The sequence below is a fragment of the Phocoena sinus genome, chromosome 13 (genome assembly GCF_008692025.1).
Source record: "Phocoena sinus isolate mPhoSin1 chromosome 13, mPhoSin1.pri, whole genome shotgun sequence".
Taxonomy (NCBI): Eukaryota; Metazoa; Chordata; class Mammalia; order Artiodactyla; family Phocoenidae; genus Phocoena; species Phocoena sinus.
The window spans coordinates 78,033,490-78,055,669 of NC_045775.1; the positions used below are offsets into that span (position 1 = coordinate 78,033,490).

General features: G+C 42.3%; 1 protein-coding gene and 1 gene segment (V, D, J or C); one reads left to right on the forward strand and one right to left on the reverse strand.

Annotated features, from left to right (window-relative positions):
* Positions 1-22,180, forward strand: part of RPIA (ribose 5-phosphate isomerase A) — a 110,662-nt gene that overhangs the window by 56,381 nt on the left and 32,101 nt on the right. The window lies entirely within an intron of this gene.
* Positions 17,891-22,180, reverse strand: part of LOC116764484 — an 88,262-nt gene continuing 83,972 nt past the window's right edge. The window contains 2 exon segments of the V gene segment in view: positions 17,891-18,444; positions 21,784-21,819. Coding sequence covers positions 18,122-18,444; positions 21,784-21,819 — 359 coding nt within the window.

Below are 22,180 nucleotides of genomic sequence, written 5' to 3' on the forward strand. Positions count from 1 at the left end.
AGCCTTTGTTCCATGTGACGTGGCCACATGGAAACCCCCTCGCCCCTTCACCTGCTGTTCAGATTCATGAAATGATGATGATCTGTTTTCCACCGTGCCATTTTCCTGACTTCTGTGGGACTTTTCGTTTGTCAGTTGACGTTTCTAATTTCTTCACTTGTAAAATAGAGGTAACCTCGAGGATCCTTCCTAGCTTTGATATTCTGTGTCCGTGCTTCTGCTGAGAGCTCAGATCTTGGAATTCACCATCTCTATTTTGTTTCATTCTCCCAGCAATATTATTCTAGCAGGAGTAGCTGGGCCTACAAATGAGTCTCGTTGGTTAGAGTACGTCATCCCACTATCTTGACTTCCCATTTGTTCTGCATCGGCAACAAGTGTAAAGCACCATTCAAAACCTTGAATAAATCCCCACGTATACGTATAGGATCACAGAAAACAACAGGTGATTTAATTTAACATCAGGGAGGGTTATTTCCATGAGAGCTGTCTTTTCCTTTCTGGCATAAGAATTAAAGATTCCTTTCAAAAGTTCTAAATCTTAAGAGATTAGACTTTTTGTTTTAATATAAATTTATTTATTTATTTATTTTGGCTGCGTTGGGTCTTCGTCGCTGCGCACGGGTTTTCTCCAGTTGTGAGCGGGGGCTACTCTTCGTTGCGGTGCGCGGGCTTCTCGTTGCGGTGGCTTCTCTCGTTGCAGAGCACAGTCTCTAGGCACGCCGGCTTCAGTAGTTGTGGCACGTGGGCTCAGTAGTTGTGGTGCACGGGCTTAGTTGCTCCGCGGCATGTGGGATCTTCCCAGACCAGGGCTCGAATCTGTTTCCCCTGCATTGGCAGGCGGATTCTTAACCACTGTGCCACCAGGGAAGTCCCAAGAGATTAGACTTTAAGAAATTGATATTTATAAAACTCCGCTGGCTTTTTTTCCTGATGGTCAAACTAATCTTTGAGTCCTCTTCTCCATTTTTTGTAATTTAGGACTAGTAATGCCTCCTTCATGGGGTCGTTATGGGAAATAAATGGGAAAAAGGATGTGGCTCTGCTTAGGAAGTGTCTGACACATATTAGGCACACAGAAAATGTTTGTTCACTTAGGGTCAGATAATAAGTTACATTTTTTCTGCTCATGTGTGCTACCTGTTGATTGGCCTAGCTACTGATTTGGCCCCATGATCTCAAGAAGCTAGCAATATTTTAATGAGACTAAATAAACATATGAAGCAATTAGAGAACAGCTTAAATCAGGACATGACCAGCTGTTGCTCTGGGGTTAAGATGCCCCAAGCAGAGCAGGCAAATTCTCACAGTGATGGTCTCTGAGTCAAGTTTTCAAGGAGAGTGGTGTGCCAGCATAGCTGACCATTCTAAGAAAGAGTCAAGGCCATAGGTTGTGGGTTCCAACAATGGGGAAAAGGCTAAGTAAAATTATGCAGTATCAGTAAGAGAGAATGATGTGTATCTTTCACAATCATCAACGTAATATCTAAGTCAAAAATAGAAGTGCTGGGAAAAACAGCAAGTGAAAGAAGTTGAACACAAAATTGTGGTAATGATGTGAATTACCCCTGTCACTATGAATGAAATACATAAATAAGTATTAGAAAATAATATGACATGAGGAATGAAAATAATAGATGTATTAGGGTTATGGATTTATGGATAAATTTCAAAAACATTCTCCTTAGTAGTCTTTCACTTTTAAGAATTGACATAGACCAAATATTCTGAATAACTTCATACTGAATAATGGCTCGGATTGAATACTGTACCAGTGCGTGGGTGAGGGCTCCATCCTTCTCTGGGGTAGGACTTCCTCTCTGATATCCAACGTGATCTCTGTCTTGAATGACTTGATTTTTTTTTTAAAGAGAAAAATGTATAAATCCGGTAGGTTGTGGAGTCCTCTTCCATTTACATTCCTTCCATTACATTTACAATTCTTCCTAAATTCCCTACAACCTGATATTGAATCCAAAAGGAGGGAGAGGCCCTGAGAGCTCTGATTCTGAGCTTCGTGGATATGTCCTGCTACTTCTCTAGAAAATGTCTGGGTCCTCCATGAATCAGTCGGCCCCAATAGAGGCTCATATCTCTTCAAGAAGAAAACAATATGCCGGGTGGGAGGGAGGGAGACGCAAGAGGGAAGAGATATGGGAGCATATGTATATGTATAACTGATTCACTTTGTTATAAAGCAGAAACTAACACACCATTGTAAAGCAATTATACCCCAATAAAGATGTTAAAAAAAAAAAAAACAATATACCAACAGTCAACTTGGCAAATGGATAATTTATGTTTTATTTTGGCAGACGGACCCTTTATTTTCAAAAGAATTCCTCATAAATATCCCTTAAAATTATATTGACCTTTCAGGAACACATTGCTTTCATGCAGTGACTTGCCCTATAGGTCAAGTCATGAATACTTAGGGCTGGTTCTGCTAGAGCTTGACCAACCCTAACCCTAACCCTGACCCTTTATTTTTTTAGGGTTCTTGTTAAGGGGAAGAATCTGAGGAGATGCAACACAACTGGGACCCTCAGTAGTCTTCCAGCTTTCAATTCGATTTAAGTCAAATTGATTCGACCCTGTGCAAGCCCATCCAATGCAAACTAGTCCAATCTAACCAGTCCAGAAAACATGTGGGTGTTTTGGGCCAGTGACTGAGGATCAGTCATTCCCCCCGAATCAGAAGTTAACACAGCAGCCTGGCCCAGGTTGCCCTCTAATCTTTCCTGCCACCACGGGGAAGCCTGGAGCCCTTTTCCACTCACTCGATGTGCCAGCTTCTCAAGGTCTCCTTGCCAGAGTCTGCTAGAGGAAGGAGAAATGGGCAGAGAGCCTCAAGACTGGCTTCTAGTCTCAGCTCAACTTCAACTGCTAAGTCATTGGAAGTTAACTAGTTATCTACTTAGTCAAATACAAAGTGCTGAATAAGTCAGTCAATCTCTCGAGGGCTTAGTCTCCATATTTATTCCACTAAAGAGGGTAGACTGCCTTTTCTGGCCGCTTCTCTTCAGTCCTAGTGGTCTGTGAATTCACCTCCAGCTCTTTTATCCAAACTTCTTGATTCATTCAAACCAAATCCCAATCACTATGATACTTCTGGCTGGCTCTTCTCGGGGTGATAGCACTCAATTTGGCACTATTCTAATTTTCCCATGTCTATACTCATTTTGGGGGGGGCAAGGATTATGTTTGTTTTTTGTTTTTGTTTTGCGGTACGCGGGCCTCTCACTGTTGCGGCCCCTCCCGTTGCGGAGCACAGGCTCCGGACGCGCAGGCTCAGCGGCCATGGCTCGCGGGCCCAGCCGCTCCGCGGCATGTGGGATCTTCCCGGACCGGGGCACGAACCCGTGTCCCCTGCATCGGCAGGCGGACTCTCAACCACTGCGCCACCAGGGAAGCCCTATGTTTTATGTTTTACACAGACTTCTTGAGGGTAGAACTTGTGACTTCCATGTCCTTATATCTCCTCACAGTGACCTGAACTTTTAGGGCCATTGTAAAAATGACATTCTTCTCGGTGAGTCTCTCCTTTCTTTTAGAGTCCCCTGTCTATAAAACATTCTACACTCAAGGGTAAAAAGTTATCAAAATTTAAATAAATCCTTGAATTTTTATAGCTCCAATATTTCCTTTTAGAGTAAATGTTGGAAGTAACTTCATACACATAAAATTTTTTTAAAGATTTATTCTTAAAACTAAATGAGGTTGTTTGATAAATCTGTCTGGTGTGAAACACAAACAGTCATTTCCAGTTGTGAAAGAGCAGTGATTCTAAGTTATTTGGTGCAAATAAGCAGTTCTTTCCTGTCAACTCAATGACTTCTTACCTCTGGTCAAACCATTCTGCCCAAAAGCGTACTTCCTTTCCACTCAAAGAGAAAGTGCCCATCGTGCGTGCACAGAGGTGGAGAGAATGGCATGGTGCTGGGTAGGGTGTGGTGTTGGTGGATTTGGATTAGATGATATGGGATTGTGAGAAATGACACTTCATTTCTAGGTGGCTGGCTCCAGAAGGTGCAATCTCCTGTCCTCACATGAAATCGGAGCTTACATTCATTGGAACTGAAGGCAGCATAGAGCAGATGTGCTATAGAAGGATAGCAAAGCAACAGGAAGACCAGTCCCTGAAGTTCACTTTTGGAAGGTGGATTCCAAGTCCAGGCGGGACTCTTTAGGAGGACCTGGATGGTCAGATCCAATTATGTTGTTCCAGGCAGGTGGTTGTGTTGAGAAAAAGGAGGAACAGGCTTGAAATCAGAGGGCAGGTATCTGAGAGATGGCTTTTCCACTTGGGCAAGTCTCTCAGTCTTTCCGGTTCTGTTTCTTCATCTGTAAACCGGGGTAATAGTGTCACACTCTGTGAGTCGGTCTATCCAAATAACAAACAAACACAACCACGCACACAGAAAAACAACCCCTATAATAGTTCTCTCAACATATATCAACCGTAAACAATTCATTATTCATTCACTCATTTATTTATTCAACAAACGCTTTTGCAACCAAGGCACTGTGCCTTGTGCCAAGCACTGTAACAAGTATACAACTGCATAAAAATGAAGGTGCGAAAATTCTAGTTCAAGTCCTTCATAAATGGTAGATGAATCATAAACCAAAGCATGGAAATAAAGAATGACTTTCAGTTGGTTCTCCAGCTACTATTGTGATCCTCAAATATTGTTTTGGTGCACAGTTTTTGAGCAAAACAGTGCCAGTTTCTTTATAATGGACAGAAGGCCCTCCTTTTCAGGAGCTTATATTTTGATGGGAAATAAAGGCAGAGATCCTTGGGTCTTACACAAGTCAAATACATAAGTGATGGATCGTATGTACCGAGCACGGTGGTGTGGGGAATCAAGAGAGTAGACTCTGGGTAAAATCAGCAGAGTTTCTCATTATTCACAGATGATCTTTTAGGGAAGGTGGGATATCTGGGGGATATCTGGAGGTCAGCTGAAAATAGAACCAAGTTTTCATTGATTTTCAGACATACCTGCAGATAAATAACGAATGACTTATGAGGTTAACAAGTTTGATACTGTTCCATTGAACAAACCATTCCTGCCTCATCATTTTGGAGTGTGTCGTAAATCTGACAACACGGGTGAGAAGTTTATTTGCAACTGTCATATCAGATAGGCCTAGAGAAAACACAACTTGTTTGATTTTACTTATTAACTCTGACTGCAGTAACTGGAAGAAGTGCATTCCTTTTTCTTACCTAAAAATTAGGGGTTACTATATTTCTGAGCAAAATGCATATTAGAAAACCATGTTGAGGTTGAGAGTGGAGGGAGCCAGTGGCTGGGGTGAGAAATGCTCTGGACAGAAGCGTGTGTCTGTGGGTCTGCGTGTGTGTTGGTTGGGGACGAGGAGGGTTGCATTGTATCATTTTTCACATCTGTCTGTTAAGCTTCTCCTGTTTCAAGAACTTTGGATTTTTACAGTCAATTTAGGAGACACTGTGTCTTCAAGCATTTATAATCCTCAAAGAGTAGGGAGGGGGAAGGGAGGAGAAGACAAGCTCACATCGGGGCAGGAAAGCTCAGTCCCATCCAGCCCTTCGGTTTGGGGCTCTCTTTGCAGTTGCTGCAGTCCGAGGAAATCTTTCCATCTCAGGGTGGCTGCTCTAGTCAATAAAGTCATAGGAGACTCTTTGCTAGATCATCATTGCTAGATTATTTAATTGCTAGATTATCATCTAGCATTGGAACCCTGGTACAGTGCATGGCAGACCAGCTGATCATCACCTCAATGCACAGCCTCTCTCAGAAACCCGCAGCGTGGGCTGGGCCCTCAGGGGAAAGACCTGGTGACCACTGTGTTCAGAGCCTACCCAGTTTCTCTCTGTTTCTCTGTCTTTTTGTCTCTCTCATTGTTCCCATCTCTGTTATCTTTTGGCTTTCTTCCAGCTCTCTTTATTTTCCTTTTCCCTCGAATCCTGTACAAAATGTGCTTTAATTCAACACGCTTTGGAATAAAATCATAAACATTAGTTTGCTAAATAAAACACTGCACACACACACACACACACGAAATATTTTCTATTTGTTAAAACAAAAGAAGAGAATTTAAACAGCTCTCCGGAATGTAGAAGTCTGGGGCAGATTGTCTCTTTGGATTGGTGATCCTCAGTCCAGAATTTCCTCATGTCTGGATTGTGGGCCAAAAAAAGAAAATATATGTGGGAAACCCATATGTGGATCTTTGAGTCTGTGGAGAGTATAGAGAAGTGAATGGGAGTAGGAGGAGGTCCTCATTTTATTCAGGTCCAGGGAACAGATTTAAGCTTCTGTTTGGTGACTGAGGATCTTAAAGGGCTCAAGGTGAGTGTTTGTAGGTCACGCGGCAGCCCCATGAGGTCAGGGGCAGCTGTGTACTCCTCTCCACGGTGCATCTTCCCTCGCCTACCTCCCAGCCCCCAGGACACAGACCCTAGTGCTCGTCAATGTCTATAGAACGAAAGAATCCAGGAATAGGTGTCGGGTCAGAAGTTGTAAGAGAATGGCTTGAATATATTCTGATTCCCCAAGCTCTTGATCTGTTTATTTTCTTATTCCTCTCTATCCGTGATGTTAGTTTTTTCCTTGTTATGTGTCTCTTTCCCACAGGGAAGGGCAAAAAACCCGGTTTCGGTTATTAGAGGATTTCAGTAAATGAGCCATCACCTGTCTGCCCATGAACCAAGTGGGTGGGAAGCCAGGTCTTCCGTCCAAGAAGAGTTTGTGTTGCCTTAGACTCCAGAGTATCCTTTCCACAAGGCTGTAAACACGCTCTTAGTTCACTGTCCTTCTGGTGAGGAAGACAGCTGAATGGTTGGAACACTTGAAACCATGTGGTGATATCTGGAGAGCACATTTCTTTCTTTTTTCTTTCAGCATGAAATATTGTTCTTTTGGGAAATGCACCTTCCACCTTAATCCTGCAACCTTCTTATGTTCCGTTACGGTGTCAGGAACGATGCGCTGGGGGAGGAAATACCCTGAACTGAACTTGATCCTTAGGCCTGTGGGTGAGACATTGTAGCAACAAATAGTTCCTTCACTCCATGGCTCAGTTTCTCTATTTTTCAGATTGAGAGATTTTTCTTGCTTTACGTGTCAAATAGGTAAAGAGGAGCAGAAGGACTGTGATGTTTTATTGTCAATTGGAAGAAATGAAGATTTCAAACCAGACTAAAAAAGGTTTCTTTGTGGAATCACTGCAGGGAGAATATCCACTGAACGCAGCCATGGAATCCGAGAACCTATTAATAATTAAGAATCAGAAAAGATCATGGATTGACCATATACTCTGTGACCTGCCCTGTCCTAAGTGGATTATATACAGTATTTCATTTAATGTTCATAGTAATACTGAGACAGAGGTTTTACTTCTGTTGCTTTAGTATAGACAAAGAACCTAAGACCAAGAGGAGGTGACTAAGTTTTGAAGTGATGAGTCCCCATGTCAGAGGTCCTTAGCCTGTGGCTTCCCGGTCACAGGGCTGGAGCCCTGGAGTGATTTGTGAGGATATCCTTGGTGTCAGGTAAATCCCAGGTTGACTAATGTTTGGGCAGGAGGATGAAGGTATGTATCTTTCCTGACCTCCAACGTGTATTATGGGCCCATCCTGTGTGGTTCCACAGGGTTCTTTAGACATCCCACCCTCCATCCCACTGCTCTGTGTGGGATTTCTGCTAACTTGTTTCTGCCCTAGGCTGGGAGCTCCTTGAGGTTGAGAGCTCTGTGTTGTTCACTATGTTTCTGCAGAACATAGCGCTACACAGGGCCCGGTAGTGAAGATACTAATCATAAGGTTTGTGGAATGAATGAAGGTGGGCCTCCAAGTTAGGGTTGCTTGGGATAGAAGGGCAAACAACTAACCCTGTGCCTAGGGTAAGGGCCAGCAGATGGCCAAATGGATGTGTGGATGGCTACACGCATGGATGGAAGGGGGAGATAGTACAAGAGCAGAGAATGCTTCTGTCCTGGGCACTAGGAAATTTATGAAATATGTTCTGAAATGTTTCTGTGACTCATCCCTATCCCTCCCAGCCTCCTATCCCTGAGATGCCCAAACTACTCAGCATGAAGTTTTTCTTGCTGCTCTCAAACACTTCCAGGACCTCTGTGGGCCTCACGAGGAACCTGCTTGCCCACAACTTTTTTCTCACATGCTGTGTATATAGATTCTATTACTGTATCAGACCACTTAGGGGATGCTGACCATTCTGGGCTGAGGTTTTCAAGTAGGAGAATTCTAGGACTGGAGATGGGGCAGTGGGGTTTGGTAGAATGGTATTAAACAAGGTTAGGGTCCATGTTACTTCCATTCCAGTGCTGGACACAGACTTAGCCAGGTGCTATGGGGGCCCCAGGTGCAGGGGGCCGTGGAAAGTACTGTAAGGGCGTGGAGTGTACCACCCAGCCTGTTGAAGGAGGATGGGAGTGAAACCAGCAGCTGTGCTCAAGGTTCTGTTTTCAGTTCCCCAAAAGATCTTCTTGACCAAAGTGGTGTGACCGTTGCTATGACAGTTGCTATCTTGGTCCTTGGCGCTCTCCTTTGTAAGATGTCATTACTTTTTTGGTCTTCTCAGGCCAGTCACCATGAAACTCAGAACCAATCTGGGGTTGGGGTGTCTGGGCATGGTTTTGGGGCCTCAGCACTGTGAATGTGAAAAACATTGGGGGTGCTAAGAGGGACGTTTGGCTAATGAGTTATTTTTCCAAACTAGACCAACATACCTAGTTGTCTTAGGCTTGGCTGACTCTCCATTTTTGCTGAGGGTCTTGAATTCCTCCCCCTGAGAAGTCTGTAATGAGCTCATTGTTACATTTAGTAAAAACAAAACAGTTAGAAGACTGGCTTCGAATCTCAATTCTGTCTCTAAGTGACCAGGCTATGCCATGCTTTTTAGTCTCCTCATCTGTTAATGAGAGATTTGATTTCTAAGCTCCTCTCACTCTAGGATTCAATGATTCTTTGCCCCTGAAAATGGCAGCTGTGAATAGTGGTTATTAAGGGATTGTGCTTTAGAGTTTGGGCTCTTGACCGGGCTGCCTGAGTTTGAAAACTGATTTTGGTATTTACTGATTGTGTGACTTGGACACAGTGTTTACTCTAAGTCTTAGTTTCCTTATAATACAAACTACCCATGGGTTGTTGGAGGATTCAGTGACATGATCTCTGTCAGTGTTGAGACATTACTATCCATTACTCTATCATAGAGTACAAACCTATTACAACTCAACATGGGTTGAGCCACCAACAGTATTACGGAAGGTCTTCTCTGTGTATTCTTTGTTTCCTACCTTGACCATCAACATGTTGTTATGGTGTCGTGGATTGGAGGCAGCTCCTCATTTGCTCTGTTGAGCCCCTGATGAAATAAAAACTTGTATACTTTCTTGAAAAGGACTCATAGAGAGAGAAGATCCTTATTCACCATCCAGCCCAACACTTTTGCTAGTATTATAGGAGTTGATTGAGGCCTAACTGGTAAGATTACAAACCAATAACATTGAAAACCTGCAGAGAACCTGCCACGTGCAAAACTATGAAAAAGACATGGTGGTTTGGGCTTGGTAACCGTAGTTTAAGTCATGGTTCTACCTCGCATGAGCTCTGTAATACTAAGCACTTGACATAACATTCTTAGTCTCAGTTTCCTCATCCATGAGGCAAGGACATCAGTGCCCATGGACACCCCCTTCTCTTCTGTTACTGGGTGAGCTGTCTGTGTTCCTAGCTAAGGGCAACACCTCCACCTGTGCTCCCCCTTTCCCACCTCACCTTCTCAAGGACACGCTCCAGTAGTTTTCCCTTCTCTCTCCTACAGCACCAGATCTTCTTTCTCTACTAGATGATTCTCATAAACATTTGTCAGGAAGAAAGAAATTTTCCTCTACCCTTCTAGGTTTTTCTGGCTGGTCTGAGATTTAAATTTACCTGAGACAGATTAACAGGAGAAAAACACAGTTTAATAACCTGCATAAGTGGGAGAGACCCAGAAAAACTGAGCAACTCGCCCACATGGCTGCAACCGTCACCTTAATTACCGTCTTCAGCTAAAGACGAAAGAGGATGTTGGGGGCAGTGGCTTGGGACTTGAAAGGGGCAGAAGGCAATTCACATGGAGATGGAAAGGTAAATGGTGGGTAAATAAATGTTTGCTGGGCCAGGCTGAGATAATGAGACATGGAGTGGACTCTGATCTCTGAGAGTTTCCCCACCACACGCAGCTCATGTTCTTTGTAGACATGTCTGGTGATAGCTCTACTCTGGGAACAGGCCCTCAATCTAAATTTTTTTAGGCAGTTAGGGGCAAGGCCAACATTTCTTCCTGAGTCTTTTGAGCCTTAATTGTTTTCAGCTCAAAATAATCCACATGCCAGAGAGGCATTTTGGGGTGGCAAGTTTTGCTCCCGACACATTCAAAAATGCTGTCATTTCTCTTCTCTTTCCAGATACTGCCTCACTCCTCTTCTTCCCTTTTCCAACTCTTTCCTTGAAAGAGTTGTTCATGCCCACTGTCTCCACTTTCTTTCCTCCGATTTTCTTTTGAATCCATTCAGATCAGACCTTTGCCTGCCATTCTATAGAAACTGCTCTTATCTGTTCACCAACGACCCCCTACGTCACTCAATCCAATGGTCCATTTTCATTCCAGTTGACAACTGATCGATTTTCCCTCTTTGGAACATCTCTTCTCTTGGATTCCAGGACAACACTACTCTCGGTTTTCCTTCTTCTCTGACCAATCGTTTTCAGTCTTCTTTTCTGGTTCCTTCTCATCTCAGTAATCACTTAATGTTGGCGTGCCTCCCAGTTCAGTGCTTGGATTTCTCTATCCATGCTCACTAGCTAGGTACCCTCTCACAGTCTGTTGCAATCTGATGGCTTTTAACACCATCTGCATGGTGATGACACTACATTTATGTCTCTAGTACTGACCTCTCTCTTCTAAATTCCAGGTTCTTATATCCAGCTGTCTACCTGCCATGTTTGCTTGGTTGTCTAATAGGCATCTCAGATTTAACATATCCAAAATAGAGCTCTTAAATCATCAATAATCAAGGCAATGTCTATTGGTATCAGGATAGACAAATAGGCCGTGGAATGGGAAAGAAAGCGTAGAAATAGACCCTACTTTACGGAGTCAATTTTTTTCAACAAATATGCCAAAGTAATCCAACAAAGGAAAGGAAAGTCTTTAAAAATAAATGGTGCTGGAACAACTGGATATTACATGAAAAAAAAGTATGTTGACTCCTATACCTCATACTATATGCAAAATTCATTCCAGATGGATCAAAATTGAGCTCCTGTCTTTTCTCCCAGACCTGCACGTTCTGTAAGCTTTCTTATTTCATTAGAGCAACTCTATCCTTCTAATTCCTTAGGCAGAAAACCCTGGATGCACCCTTGTTTCTTTTGTCTTTCCCCACATCCACACTGTCAGCATGTCCTATTAGCCCTACTTTCAAAGCAGCACCATCTCTTGCTTGGGTTATTCTAGTAGAAAGAGGAAAGGGAAAGGGGAAGTGGAGATAGATGTTTATCTGTTTGTCTTTTTACACTGTGCTTCATTCAAGAACTGACAATTCCAAGGTCTTAACTCTTCCATTGTGTCCGCAGCCTAACAAGTCTCTTTGTTCTTTCTTGAGACCCCGGACCCCAGGGATCTCAGGTCCCTGCCAGGCCTCTTCATCTTCCCATAGAAGGTGCCACGGGTCCACAGACTACTGGTCATTTCCCATTTCCCTAAACCATTCTCCTATCTGATGCTGTTGCTTCGTGGGGCTGGTGTAACCTTCTTGTGCACCACTTGGCTGTCCTATTAGACTGTAAGAGCATTAATGGTTTACTGAGGCTGACTTGTCAGTACAGATGGAAGTTTGTTGAGAACCGAACTCTCATCTCTGTCATCCCCATTATGTTAGTTTGCTTGGGCTGCTGTAACAAAGTACCACCAACTGGGTGGCTTAAAACAGCAGAAATTTATTCTCTTTCAGTTCTGGAGGCCAGAAGCCTGAAATTAAAGTGGTTCTTCCTTGAAGCTCTGAAGCAGAAGCCACCCCGTGTCTCTTTCCTAGCTTTGGTGGCTCCCCAATGATCCTTGACGTAAATTAGCTTGCAGCTGCGTTACTCCAGTCTCTGCCTGGCTTTTTCCCTGTGTGTCTCTGTATCTCTAATCTTCCTCTCCATAGAAGGACACCAGGCATTAGATTTAGGGCCCACCTGAATCCCAAATGACCTCCTTTTTCTTTTATTTGCATTTTCTTTTATTATTTTTTTAAATTGGGGCATAGTTTCTTTACAATGTGGTGTTAGTTTCTGCTGTACAGCGAAGTGAATCAGCTATACGTATACATACATCCTCTCTTTATTGGATTTCCTTCCCACTTAGGTCACCACAGAGCACTGAGTAGAGTTCCCTGTGCTATGCAGTAGGTTCTCATTAGTTATCTGTTTTAAACATAGTAGTGTATATAGGCCAATCCCAATCTCCCAATGACCTCCTTTTTTAAAACTTTTTTTAAAAACCTTTTATTTATTTATTTATTGGCTGTGCAGCCTGCGGGATCTCAGTTCCCTGAACAGGGATCGAACCTGCACCCCCTGTTGTGGAAGTGCAGAGCCTTAACCACTGGACCACCAGGGAAGTCCTTAAAACTTTTTATTTTGAAAAAATTATAGATTAACAGGAAGTTGCAAAGATAGAACAGAGAGGTCTGGTGTGCCTTGCACTCAGTTTCCCCAGATGGTTACTTCTTAACATGGTTACAGCACAGTATCGAACCCAGCAATGTGACGTTGGTACAATGTGTGTGTATCATTTTATGTCATGTTATCACGTGTCTAGATGTATGGAACCACCACTGCAATGCAGAAACAGGATTATTCCCTTACCACTAAGATCTCCCTTCATAGTCACATTCAGTCTTTTTTCCCCCCACCATCCCTCACCCCTGGCAACCAGTAATCTATTCTCCCTCTCTACAATTTTGTCACTTCAAGAATGTTATGTAGGGGACTTCCCTGGCAGTCCAGCGGTCTTTGGCCTAGCCAAAAAAAAAAGAAAAAAACGTTACGGAAAAAGAATCATGGACTATATTACTCAGCCATAAAAAGGAATGAAATTGGGTCATTTGTAGAGACATGGATGGACCTAGAGACTGTCATACAGAGTCAAGTAAGTCAGAAAGAGAAAAACAAATATCGTATATTAACACATATATGTTCAATCTAGAAAAATGTTACAGATGAACTGGTTTGCAAGGCAGAAATAGAGACACAGATGTAGAGAACACTGTATGGACACCAAGGGGGGAAAGCGGGGGATGGGGTTGGGATGAATTGGGAGATTGGGATTGACATATATACACTAATATGTGTAAAATAGGTAACTAATAAGAACCTGCTGTATAGAACAGGGAATTCCACTTCACTGTACAGTAGAAACTAACACAACATTATAAAACAACTATACCCCAATTAAAAAAAAAAAAAGAATCATGTACTATGTGACCTGTGAGACTGGCTTTTTTTCACTCAGTATAGTACACTTCAGAATCATCCAAGTTGTTGCATGTATCAGTACTTTGTTTCTTTTTATTGCTACGTGGCATCCATGACATGGATGTGTCACAATTTGTTCAGCCTACTGAGAAGCATGTAGAGGGATCTACTGAGTCACCTTTTGTATCACCTATTGGGGGCCATGTTGGTTGTTTCCAGTTTTTAGTTATACATACAAACCTGTTATGAAAAGTAGGTACAGATTTTTGTGTGGATGTACTTTTTCATTTTGGGAGGTTAAATGCCCTGGAATGCAATTGCTGGTGTATTTTGTTTAGTTTTTTAAGAAACTGACAAACTATTTTCTAGAGCGTTGCCTGAGGCATCTTACTTTTCTACCAGCAGTGTATGAAAGATCCAGTTCACTGCATCTTCACCAGCATTTCAGTATTCACATCTGCAAAAACCCTATTCCAAAATGAGGTCACATTTATAGGGACTGGGAATTTGAGCATATCTTTTTGAGGGACACAATTCAACCCATAACACCTGTCTTCACTTCTTTGGGTCGTGGTGGGTCTGGTTTCAGAGTTTTGCTTTATGAGAAGACCCTTGCTTGGGATCAGACGTGCCATTGATTGTTGAGTTTTGCCACCAGAGATGAATGAGAAAGTTTATGTCATTTGAAGGGACATTACTGAGTCTTTCTGAACTCTACTCAGACCCCCAAAATTTCAAAGACGTGATAATAATGAATATTCTCAAGAGGTACAGTGTCAGTGTTGTCCTTCTATCCACTTCTTTCCATGAGTGTTCTTTCCCACTTGCTCCAGGACTGACAAAGGAAAGGAAAAAAGAAGAAAAATTGGGTTATAAATTTGTTTAGGGAAAGGACAGCATTTTAGTTACTTCTGTACCTCTTTCGGGGTATAGGCTAAGAAAGGTGCTCAGTAAATGTTTGGATGGATGAGTAGGTGAGAGGGGAAGGGCTGGGGTCTGGGGGAGGACAGTCAAAGTTGGTTTTATATGTGCCCCTCCTGCCCCCCGCTTCCCAAACACATAACCTTTCATACATGGGATCCCAATACCTGGTCCACGTTAATTCCATCCTTTGCCCATTGTTGAATGTCTGTCCATTCCATTTCTACGTATGTATGCTCCTGGTTAGCCAGATAGAGGAGGAGTCCCTGGGAAGGTAGCATTTGACCCTCTGTTCTGTGCAGCAGTGTAAGTACTGGAAGGCAGAATTGTATAGGTGTCAAGAGAGCAGAATTAGGGGACTTCCCTGGTGGTCCAACGATTAAGACTCCTCGCCCTCAATGCAGGGGCATGGGTTTGATCCCTGGTCAGGGAGCTAGATCCCGCATGCTGCAACTAAGAGATCCCTCGTGCCACAACTAAAGATCCCGCATGCCGCAACTAAGACCCAGCGCAGCCAAATAGATAAGTATTAAAAAAAAGAGAGAGAGAGAGAGAGAGAGCAGAATCAGGCAGGTAGGGATTTGATTCCTGGACCACCACTTACCGGCTGTGTGGCCTTGACCTATTACTTATGTCTCTTAGCCTCTCTTATCTGTAAATTGAGTATATTTCTTTATGTGAACTTATCTTGAAGTAGAATGTATATACAGAGAGGTGCACAGATCATAACTTTACAGCTCGATAAAGTTTCACAAAGTGGCACACATCGCATTATCAAAACTTCATAAGCCCCTTCTTGTCTCCTAGGCACTACCTCACCCCACCCCCCAGCCAAAAGTAATCCCTATCTCAACTTCTAGTTGTATTTTTCCTGGTTTTGAACTCTATATAGATGATAATATATAGGACATGTCTTTTGTGTTTGGTTTCTTTTGCTTATGTCATGTTTATGAGATGCATCATTGTTGTTGGGTACAGTTGTAGTTTATTAGTTCTCTTATTGAATAGTATTCCAATGTGCAAACATGCTACAATTTAATGACCCATTCTCCCGTTGGTGGACATTTAGATTGTTTCCAGTTTTTGGCTTTTATTAATGAAGCTACTCTGAAAAATTCTTGCATGAGCTTTTTTGGTGGACAGGGACACAGTCATTCAGGTGTAGGATTGCTGAGTTATAGAGTATGAATATCTCTCAGCTTTATAGAACCCGACTCACATTTTAATGAACGCTTTTAACCGTGTAACGTAGTGAGAATTAAATTATGTTGTGGAAAGCAATCAGCATGGTCTTCGGCAGATAGAAGGCCCTCAATACGTATTGTATGTAAAATGTAACGAAGGCATCATATTCCCTTAAGTTGAAGTGCCATAATGGACTTAAACATTTCCTATTGCTTGTTCGCTTACGTTGTTATCATTGTTTTGTTATTTTACATAGATGTTATTTTACATGGATGACTCTTTTTCTAGCTGTTCCCTTCTTTTGATAGATTTGCTTTTGGTAAATTAGATTCGACTGGATCAAAGAATATGTGACAGTAAGAACCATCACCCTTAAAAGGACTCTGAGGGCCTGCTGAAGAGGGGAATCAAAGAAGCAAGCATCTCAATCCCAATAAAATAGGTAACTAATAAGAACCTACTGTATGGCACAGGGAACAGTACTCAATACTCTGTAATGACCTATATGGGAATAGAATCTAAAAAAGAGTGGATATATGTATATGTACAACTGAATCACTTTGCTGTACCCCTGAAACTAACACAACATTGTAAATTAACTATATTTCAATCAAAAAAAAAAAAAGGGGGCTTCCCTGGTGGCGCAGTCGTTGAGAATCCGCCTGCCAATGCAGGGGACATGGGTTCGAGCCCTGGTCTGGGAAGATCCCAAATGCCGCAGAGCAACTAAGCCCGTGAGCCACAACTACTGAGCCCACGCACTGCAACTATTGAAGCCTGTGCACCTAGAGCCCGTGCTCCGCAACAAGAGAAGCCACCACAATGAGAAGCCCGCTTGCTGCAACTAGAGAAAGCCTGTGTGCAGCAATGAAGACCTAACGTGGCCAAAAATAAAATAAATAAAATAAATAAATTTAAAAAAAAAAAAAAGAAGCAAGCCTCTCATAGCATGGCCCAGGAGAGGGCTGGGAAGATAGGTGGCTTATGGGTTTCATGGAAGAGTGTCTTATAGAGGACAGTACAGTAGGGTAGAATGGAGGATGATGATTTTTATAAATGATGGTGTAGTTTTTAGCAACTCAATATTTAGTTCCTTAGAACTGCTGGCAGTGGTCCCCAACCTTTTTGGCACCAGGGACCAGGTGGAAGACAATTTTTTCACGGGGTGGGGGGGTGGGGGGAGGGGTTGGGGATGGTTCAGGTGGTAATGCAGGCTATGGGGAGCTGCAAACAAAGCTTCTCTCACTTGCCTGCCACTCACCTCCTAGCGTACGGCCCACTGGGGACCTCTGCCTTGGAAGATAAACTGGGTCATTAGAAAAACAATGTTTTGTTCCTTTTTATGGCTAATATTCCATTGTATATATGGGCCACATCTTCTTTATCCATTCATCTGTTGATGGACACTTAGGCTGGTTCCGTGTCCTGGCTGTTGTAAATAGAGCTGCAGTGAACACTGTGGCACATGACTCTTTTTGAACTATGGTTTTCTCAGGGTATATGCCCAGTAGTGGGATTGCTGGGTCGTATGGTAGTTCTATTTTTAGTTTTTTAAGGAAACTCCATACAGTTCTCTATAGTGGCTGTATCAATTTACATTCCCACCAACAGTGCAAGAGGGTTCCCTTTTCTCCACACCCTCTCCAGCATTTATTGTTTGTAGATTTTTTGATGATGGCCATTCTGACTGGTGTGAGATGATATCTCATTGTAGTTTTGATTTGCATTTCTCTAATGATTAATGATGTTGAGCATTCTTTCATGTGTCTGTTGGCAATCTGTGTATCTTCGTGAGGTGGATGGACTGTCATACAGAGTGAAGTAAGTCAGAAAGAGAAAAATAAATACTGTGTGCTAACACATATGTATGGAATCTAAAGAAACAAAAAAGGTCATGAAGAACCTAGGGGCAAGACGGGAATAAAGATGCAGACCTACCAGAGAATGGACTTGAGGATATGGGGAGGGGGAAGGGTAAGCTGGGACGAAGTGAGAGAGTGGCATGGACATATATACACTACCAAATGTAAAATAGATAGCTAGTGGGAAGCAGGGGCATAGCACAGGGAGATCAGCTCGGTGCTTTGTGACCACCTAGAGGAGTGGGATAGGGAGGGTGGGAGGGAGGGAGACGCAAGAGGGAAGAGATTTGGGAACATATGTATATGTGTAGCTGATTCATTTTGTTATAAAGCAGAAACTAACACACCATTGTAAAGCAATTATACTCCAATAAACATGTTAAAAAAGGAAAAGAAAAACAATGTTTAAAAAGCTTAACTCAGGAAGGAGAGAGAAATCACAGGTGCAAAGATTCACTTTATTTATTCATTTTCCCCCCAACGTTAGCATGATTAAAGCCAAAGAGGGGGAGGACGGTGAGGTGGGGAGATGGGCTGGAGGACTGCAATAGGGAAAAGGGCCCGAGGCCTGAAGAGGCGAGGAAGGGGGCTGGGACCCAGCCCAGGTGATGGTCGAGCCTGCAGGCCTCTCGCTCTAACACTCGTCCTTATTGATGCTCTTGACCAGGGCGGAGGCCAGGGACTGGTGACTGACCTCGCAGGTATAGAGACTATGGCTTTCGTACTCGGACCTGGACAGCGTCAGGGTGCTGCTGAGGCTGTATGTGCTGTCCTTGCTGTCCTGCTCAGTGAAACTCTCCTGGATGTTGCTGGCTTGGACAACTCCATCCACTTTCCAACTGACTTTGATAGTTTTGGGGTAAAAGCTATTCACTAAGCATACGACAGAGGCAGTTCCGGTCTCTAACTGCTGTTCCGATGGGTGGAAGAGGAAGACAGATGGCTGAGCATCAGACCCTGAGGAAGGAAGCATAGGGAGTGGTGTTTAAGTAACGGGGAAGTTCTCCACTTGGGTGCATTGTTTGTGGGTGAGCCTGGAACTGTAAGGGACAGACATGCAGAGGGCAGCATGCTTATTCTGTGGCATCCAGGGAGCAACTAGGGAAGCCAGGAAGCATATTTCTCATCGCCATGATTGGGAGATTTTTCCCTAGCCCCTACCCCTTAAGAAAGTTCTAAATTGTTTTGTTTGAAGTCTTTGCAGCCTTTCGAAGCTCTTTGCATGCCCTTCTGACCTTACCTTTCTCTCCTTCATCTGTGTTCTCTGCCTCCTGCAGGGAACCCAGTGCTTCAGGCCAAGAAACAAAACCACTTCATTGGACCCGCCAGAGTTTAGAAGTGAGAACAGGACTTGCACAGATCGTTTCCCCTGTGCCTCTCCTAGCTCTGTGCAGTGATATCAGGCTGCCTTTCACTTCCTGGCCTTCCTTCGGGCGTGTTGGGGTCAGACCCACCAGGCAGGGTGAGCCCCAAACTCAGTCTGGGCCCGGGTCGGTGGGGGGATCGGCCACTTCACCCTCTGCGATCAGGCCAGCAACTCACCCACTCCTCGCCAAGGCCTCAGAGGGAGACCTGGGTCCTGGCCTGATGGCTGTCACCGTATGGGGCAAGGTTCAGCCAGACCAGGAGGGTCAACTGTAATTTTGGCCACCTGCCCAGGAGGAACTGGCTAGCTTCACTTCTGACCATGAACAGCTGGCAGATGGCCTGCTGGGAATCCCCTTTGTGGGCCTTCAAGCCCTCAGGTGGGAGAGCATGAGTTAAATAACAAACCAAGACTCTTCTTTTGCTGTGAAAAGTCACAGATAAGTGAAGAGATTTTTATAAAGCTATAAACCTTTATAAAGCTATAAGCCTCCATGTTAACCAAGCAGTTTAATATAAGATACTGAAATTTTAATGTTTTGATACTTTCTTCTCTTTTAACCATCATCACTATTTTTTTCAGAGAATTTTATAAAATAGCCTTAGTAGCAAAATAATATGAATTCTAGAAAAAAGGGAGAGGAAATAGTCTATGAAGATATCCTATTTGGGTCAATTTTTGATAGCTTTAAACTTTCTATCTTGCATTAAACAATTAGCATATTTGATATGGAAACTCTTGTAAGACCTCTTACTAGCTTTCTAATGGAGTTTAAAATTTATTAAAAGGTGTTTAAAAGGCCCTAAATACAGTTTTAGAACAGTTTAAAATACTTACATGGTTTAAATAGTTTGAAAAGAGTTTTAAAATGGCCTAAAATAGTCCTGTCAGGTTGTCACAAACCAAGAATAATCTTTTTCAAGTATTGCTTTTGAAATTACCTGGAGTAAACAACAATGACAATGACAAATAACTAAACTATGTTAAAGAGTATATAATTAAAATAGCCCGATTAAAAATGTTCTAACCACAGAATGTGGGGATTGGAAAATATATTCTATTAAGTTTTTATCAATGGCATTTACATATGGTTAGATATTTTGTACACCTGAAATATAATCCTACTGAAGCCATTAAATTTCTGAAAATTAAAAACATGTCACAAATTTATCTGATTTTTTGTCAGCAAATATATCTTAATGATATTTATTTTGAACTCAGTAAAAATTAATTGATCAAAACCTGAACGGCCAGATTGTTGCTGGCCTTTGGTTATATTTTTGCTGGTGTCGATTTTGCCCTGAAAGAATTTTTATATATATATATATATATATATATACATACATATATATATATATATGTATATATATGTATTTCATTTGGATTGAGCCTTTATTACTTAAATACATTTGATGAGAAGATATTTAAGAAATTACATATCACTGCAAAAAAATAGCTTTAAATTCTTTATAGTCTTCTACTGGAAATTTTTATTAAGGGGATATAATGTGAACTTCATTTCTGGAATCGCTAATAAAAATCAGGTTTCTCCCTGTTTTCCCCATGTTAACTCATGCCCATCACATTTCTGTTCTTTTCCGTTAGCGACATTATTTGTATCACTGTGTCAGGAAAGAGGGCCACAGCACAGCTGAACAGGCGATCGCGGGGTTGCCGTGGCCTTTGGCGGCATTTAGCGGCCAGGTGCGCCGTCACCAGAGCCCTGGGACCCGGCCGCCAACGTCATTCAATCACGAAAAGAGACCGCCAAGAAGTCTACAGACCACCCTAGCTGTGCCACGGCCTCCTCTGCAGTATAAAAACACCAGCAAGTAATAACAAAGAACATACTCATTAAAATATTTCCTATTTTTCTACATGTCCGTGGGCATCTGAAAAACGCAATTATTTTATTTTCCTTCACTTAAACAAATTACTTCAAAACTGAGCTTTTGGGGACAACCCAAAAATGGTAGGAAATGGTCTTTCCTCCATTATGATAAGAGATCATTTCCAGTTTAGTCTAATATAGAAATGCGGCTTTTTAAAAAAGAGTAATCTGTTAAGGTATAGAATCTCTATAGAATTTCTAAATATTGACAGTTTAGCACTCATTTTAGCCTCTAAAAATGGCGGTGCTTCTGATTCGCAATTAAGCGGCAACTTTAACACAAATAAATATGCTTTTCTAACTTCTTACTGATTTTGTAATGCATCCTATTGATTTTTATTCTTATAAAATAATATATCGGACAGAAGAGAGAAAACAGACTAAGAAATACATTTCTCTACTTTTCCGTGTTGTACATACAAGCAAAAATCAATACAATATTTGGCAAATTTCAATGAAAATTAATTCGCTTTAACTCTTTTAGAGCTGCAAGTATTCCTTTTTCATCGACACTAATTTTTTTTCCCTTCGAGTCATTCGGTGTAGATTAATCTTTTTGTCTACAAACCCAGGTTTGGAGCTGAGTTTAACTTCTGAAACTGATAAAAAATCTGAAATGTTCTCATTTACCCATCTCCACAAAACTCATACTTAAGCCTCTAAAAGTCAACACTGGCATTTAGACCCAGACACATTTCAGAAGGTAGTAGAGAAAAATTACTTACGTTTAATCTCCAGACGTGTCCCTTGGCCAAAGGTGATCCTCAGCGTTAACTTAATTACTTTCCCCTCAACAAAAATCTGTTTTTGCTGCTAAAGTCATTTGACTGTCGGATACAGAGAAAATCTGGCCATTTAGATGCCACGTCAACTAACTAGCTCTTTGCTCTTCTGAGACAACCTGATTTTCAGTCCCTTTCTGATCTCATTTTCAGAAGAATCCCATTCTCTTCGAAAGTGACCTCAACTCACATCCCAAGCATGAAAACCCCCAAATTTCACGACTCTATAAGAAAGAGGAGTAGAAAAGTGCACTTACGTTTGATTTCCACCTTGGTCCCCTGGCCGAACGTATAAGCCACAGTGAGTGAGCTAACACACCCCCCTGATCAAAAACCTCCCTCTGAAGCCAATCACAGGAAAAAGGCTAATTCACAGAAAAATCCAGATTTTTCTTCCCTTCTCTCCACAAACCCTACTCTCCTTACAAATTCATCCACTTTTCTGTTCAGCTTAAAAATTGACTATCTTCTGGTTTTCTGCCTTTTAACTTTTGGGTCACCAGGAATGGCTCATTTAACCAAAATGTCACAAATTTGCACAAAGGATACAGCAGGACAAAAACCTCACAAATAACTGAGCAAAAATGTGCTCACATTTAATCTCCACTGTGGTCCCTGGGCTGAAGGTGAACCATGGTGATTCCCCTTAACTTC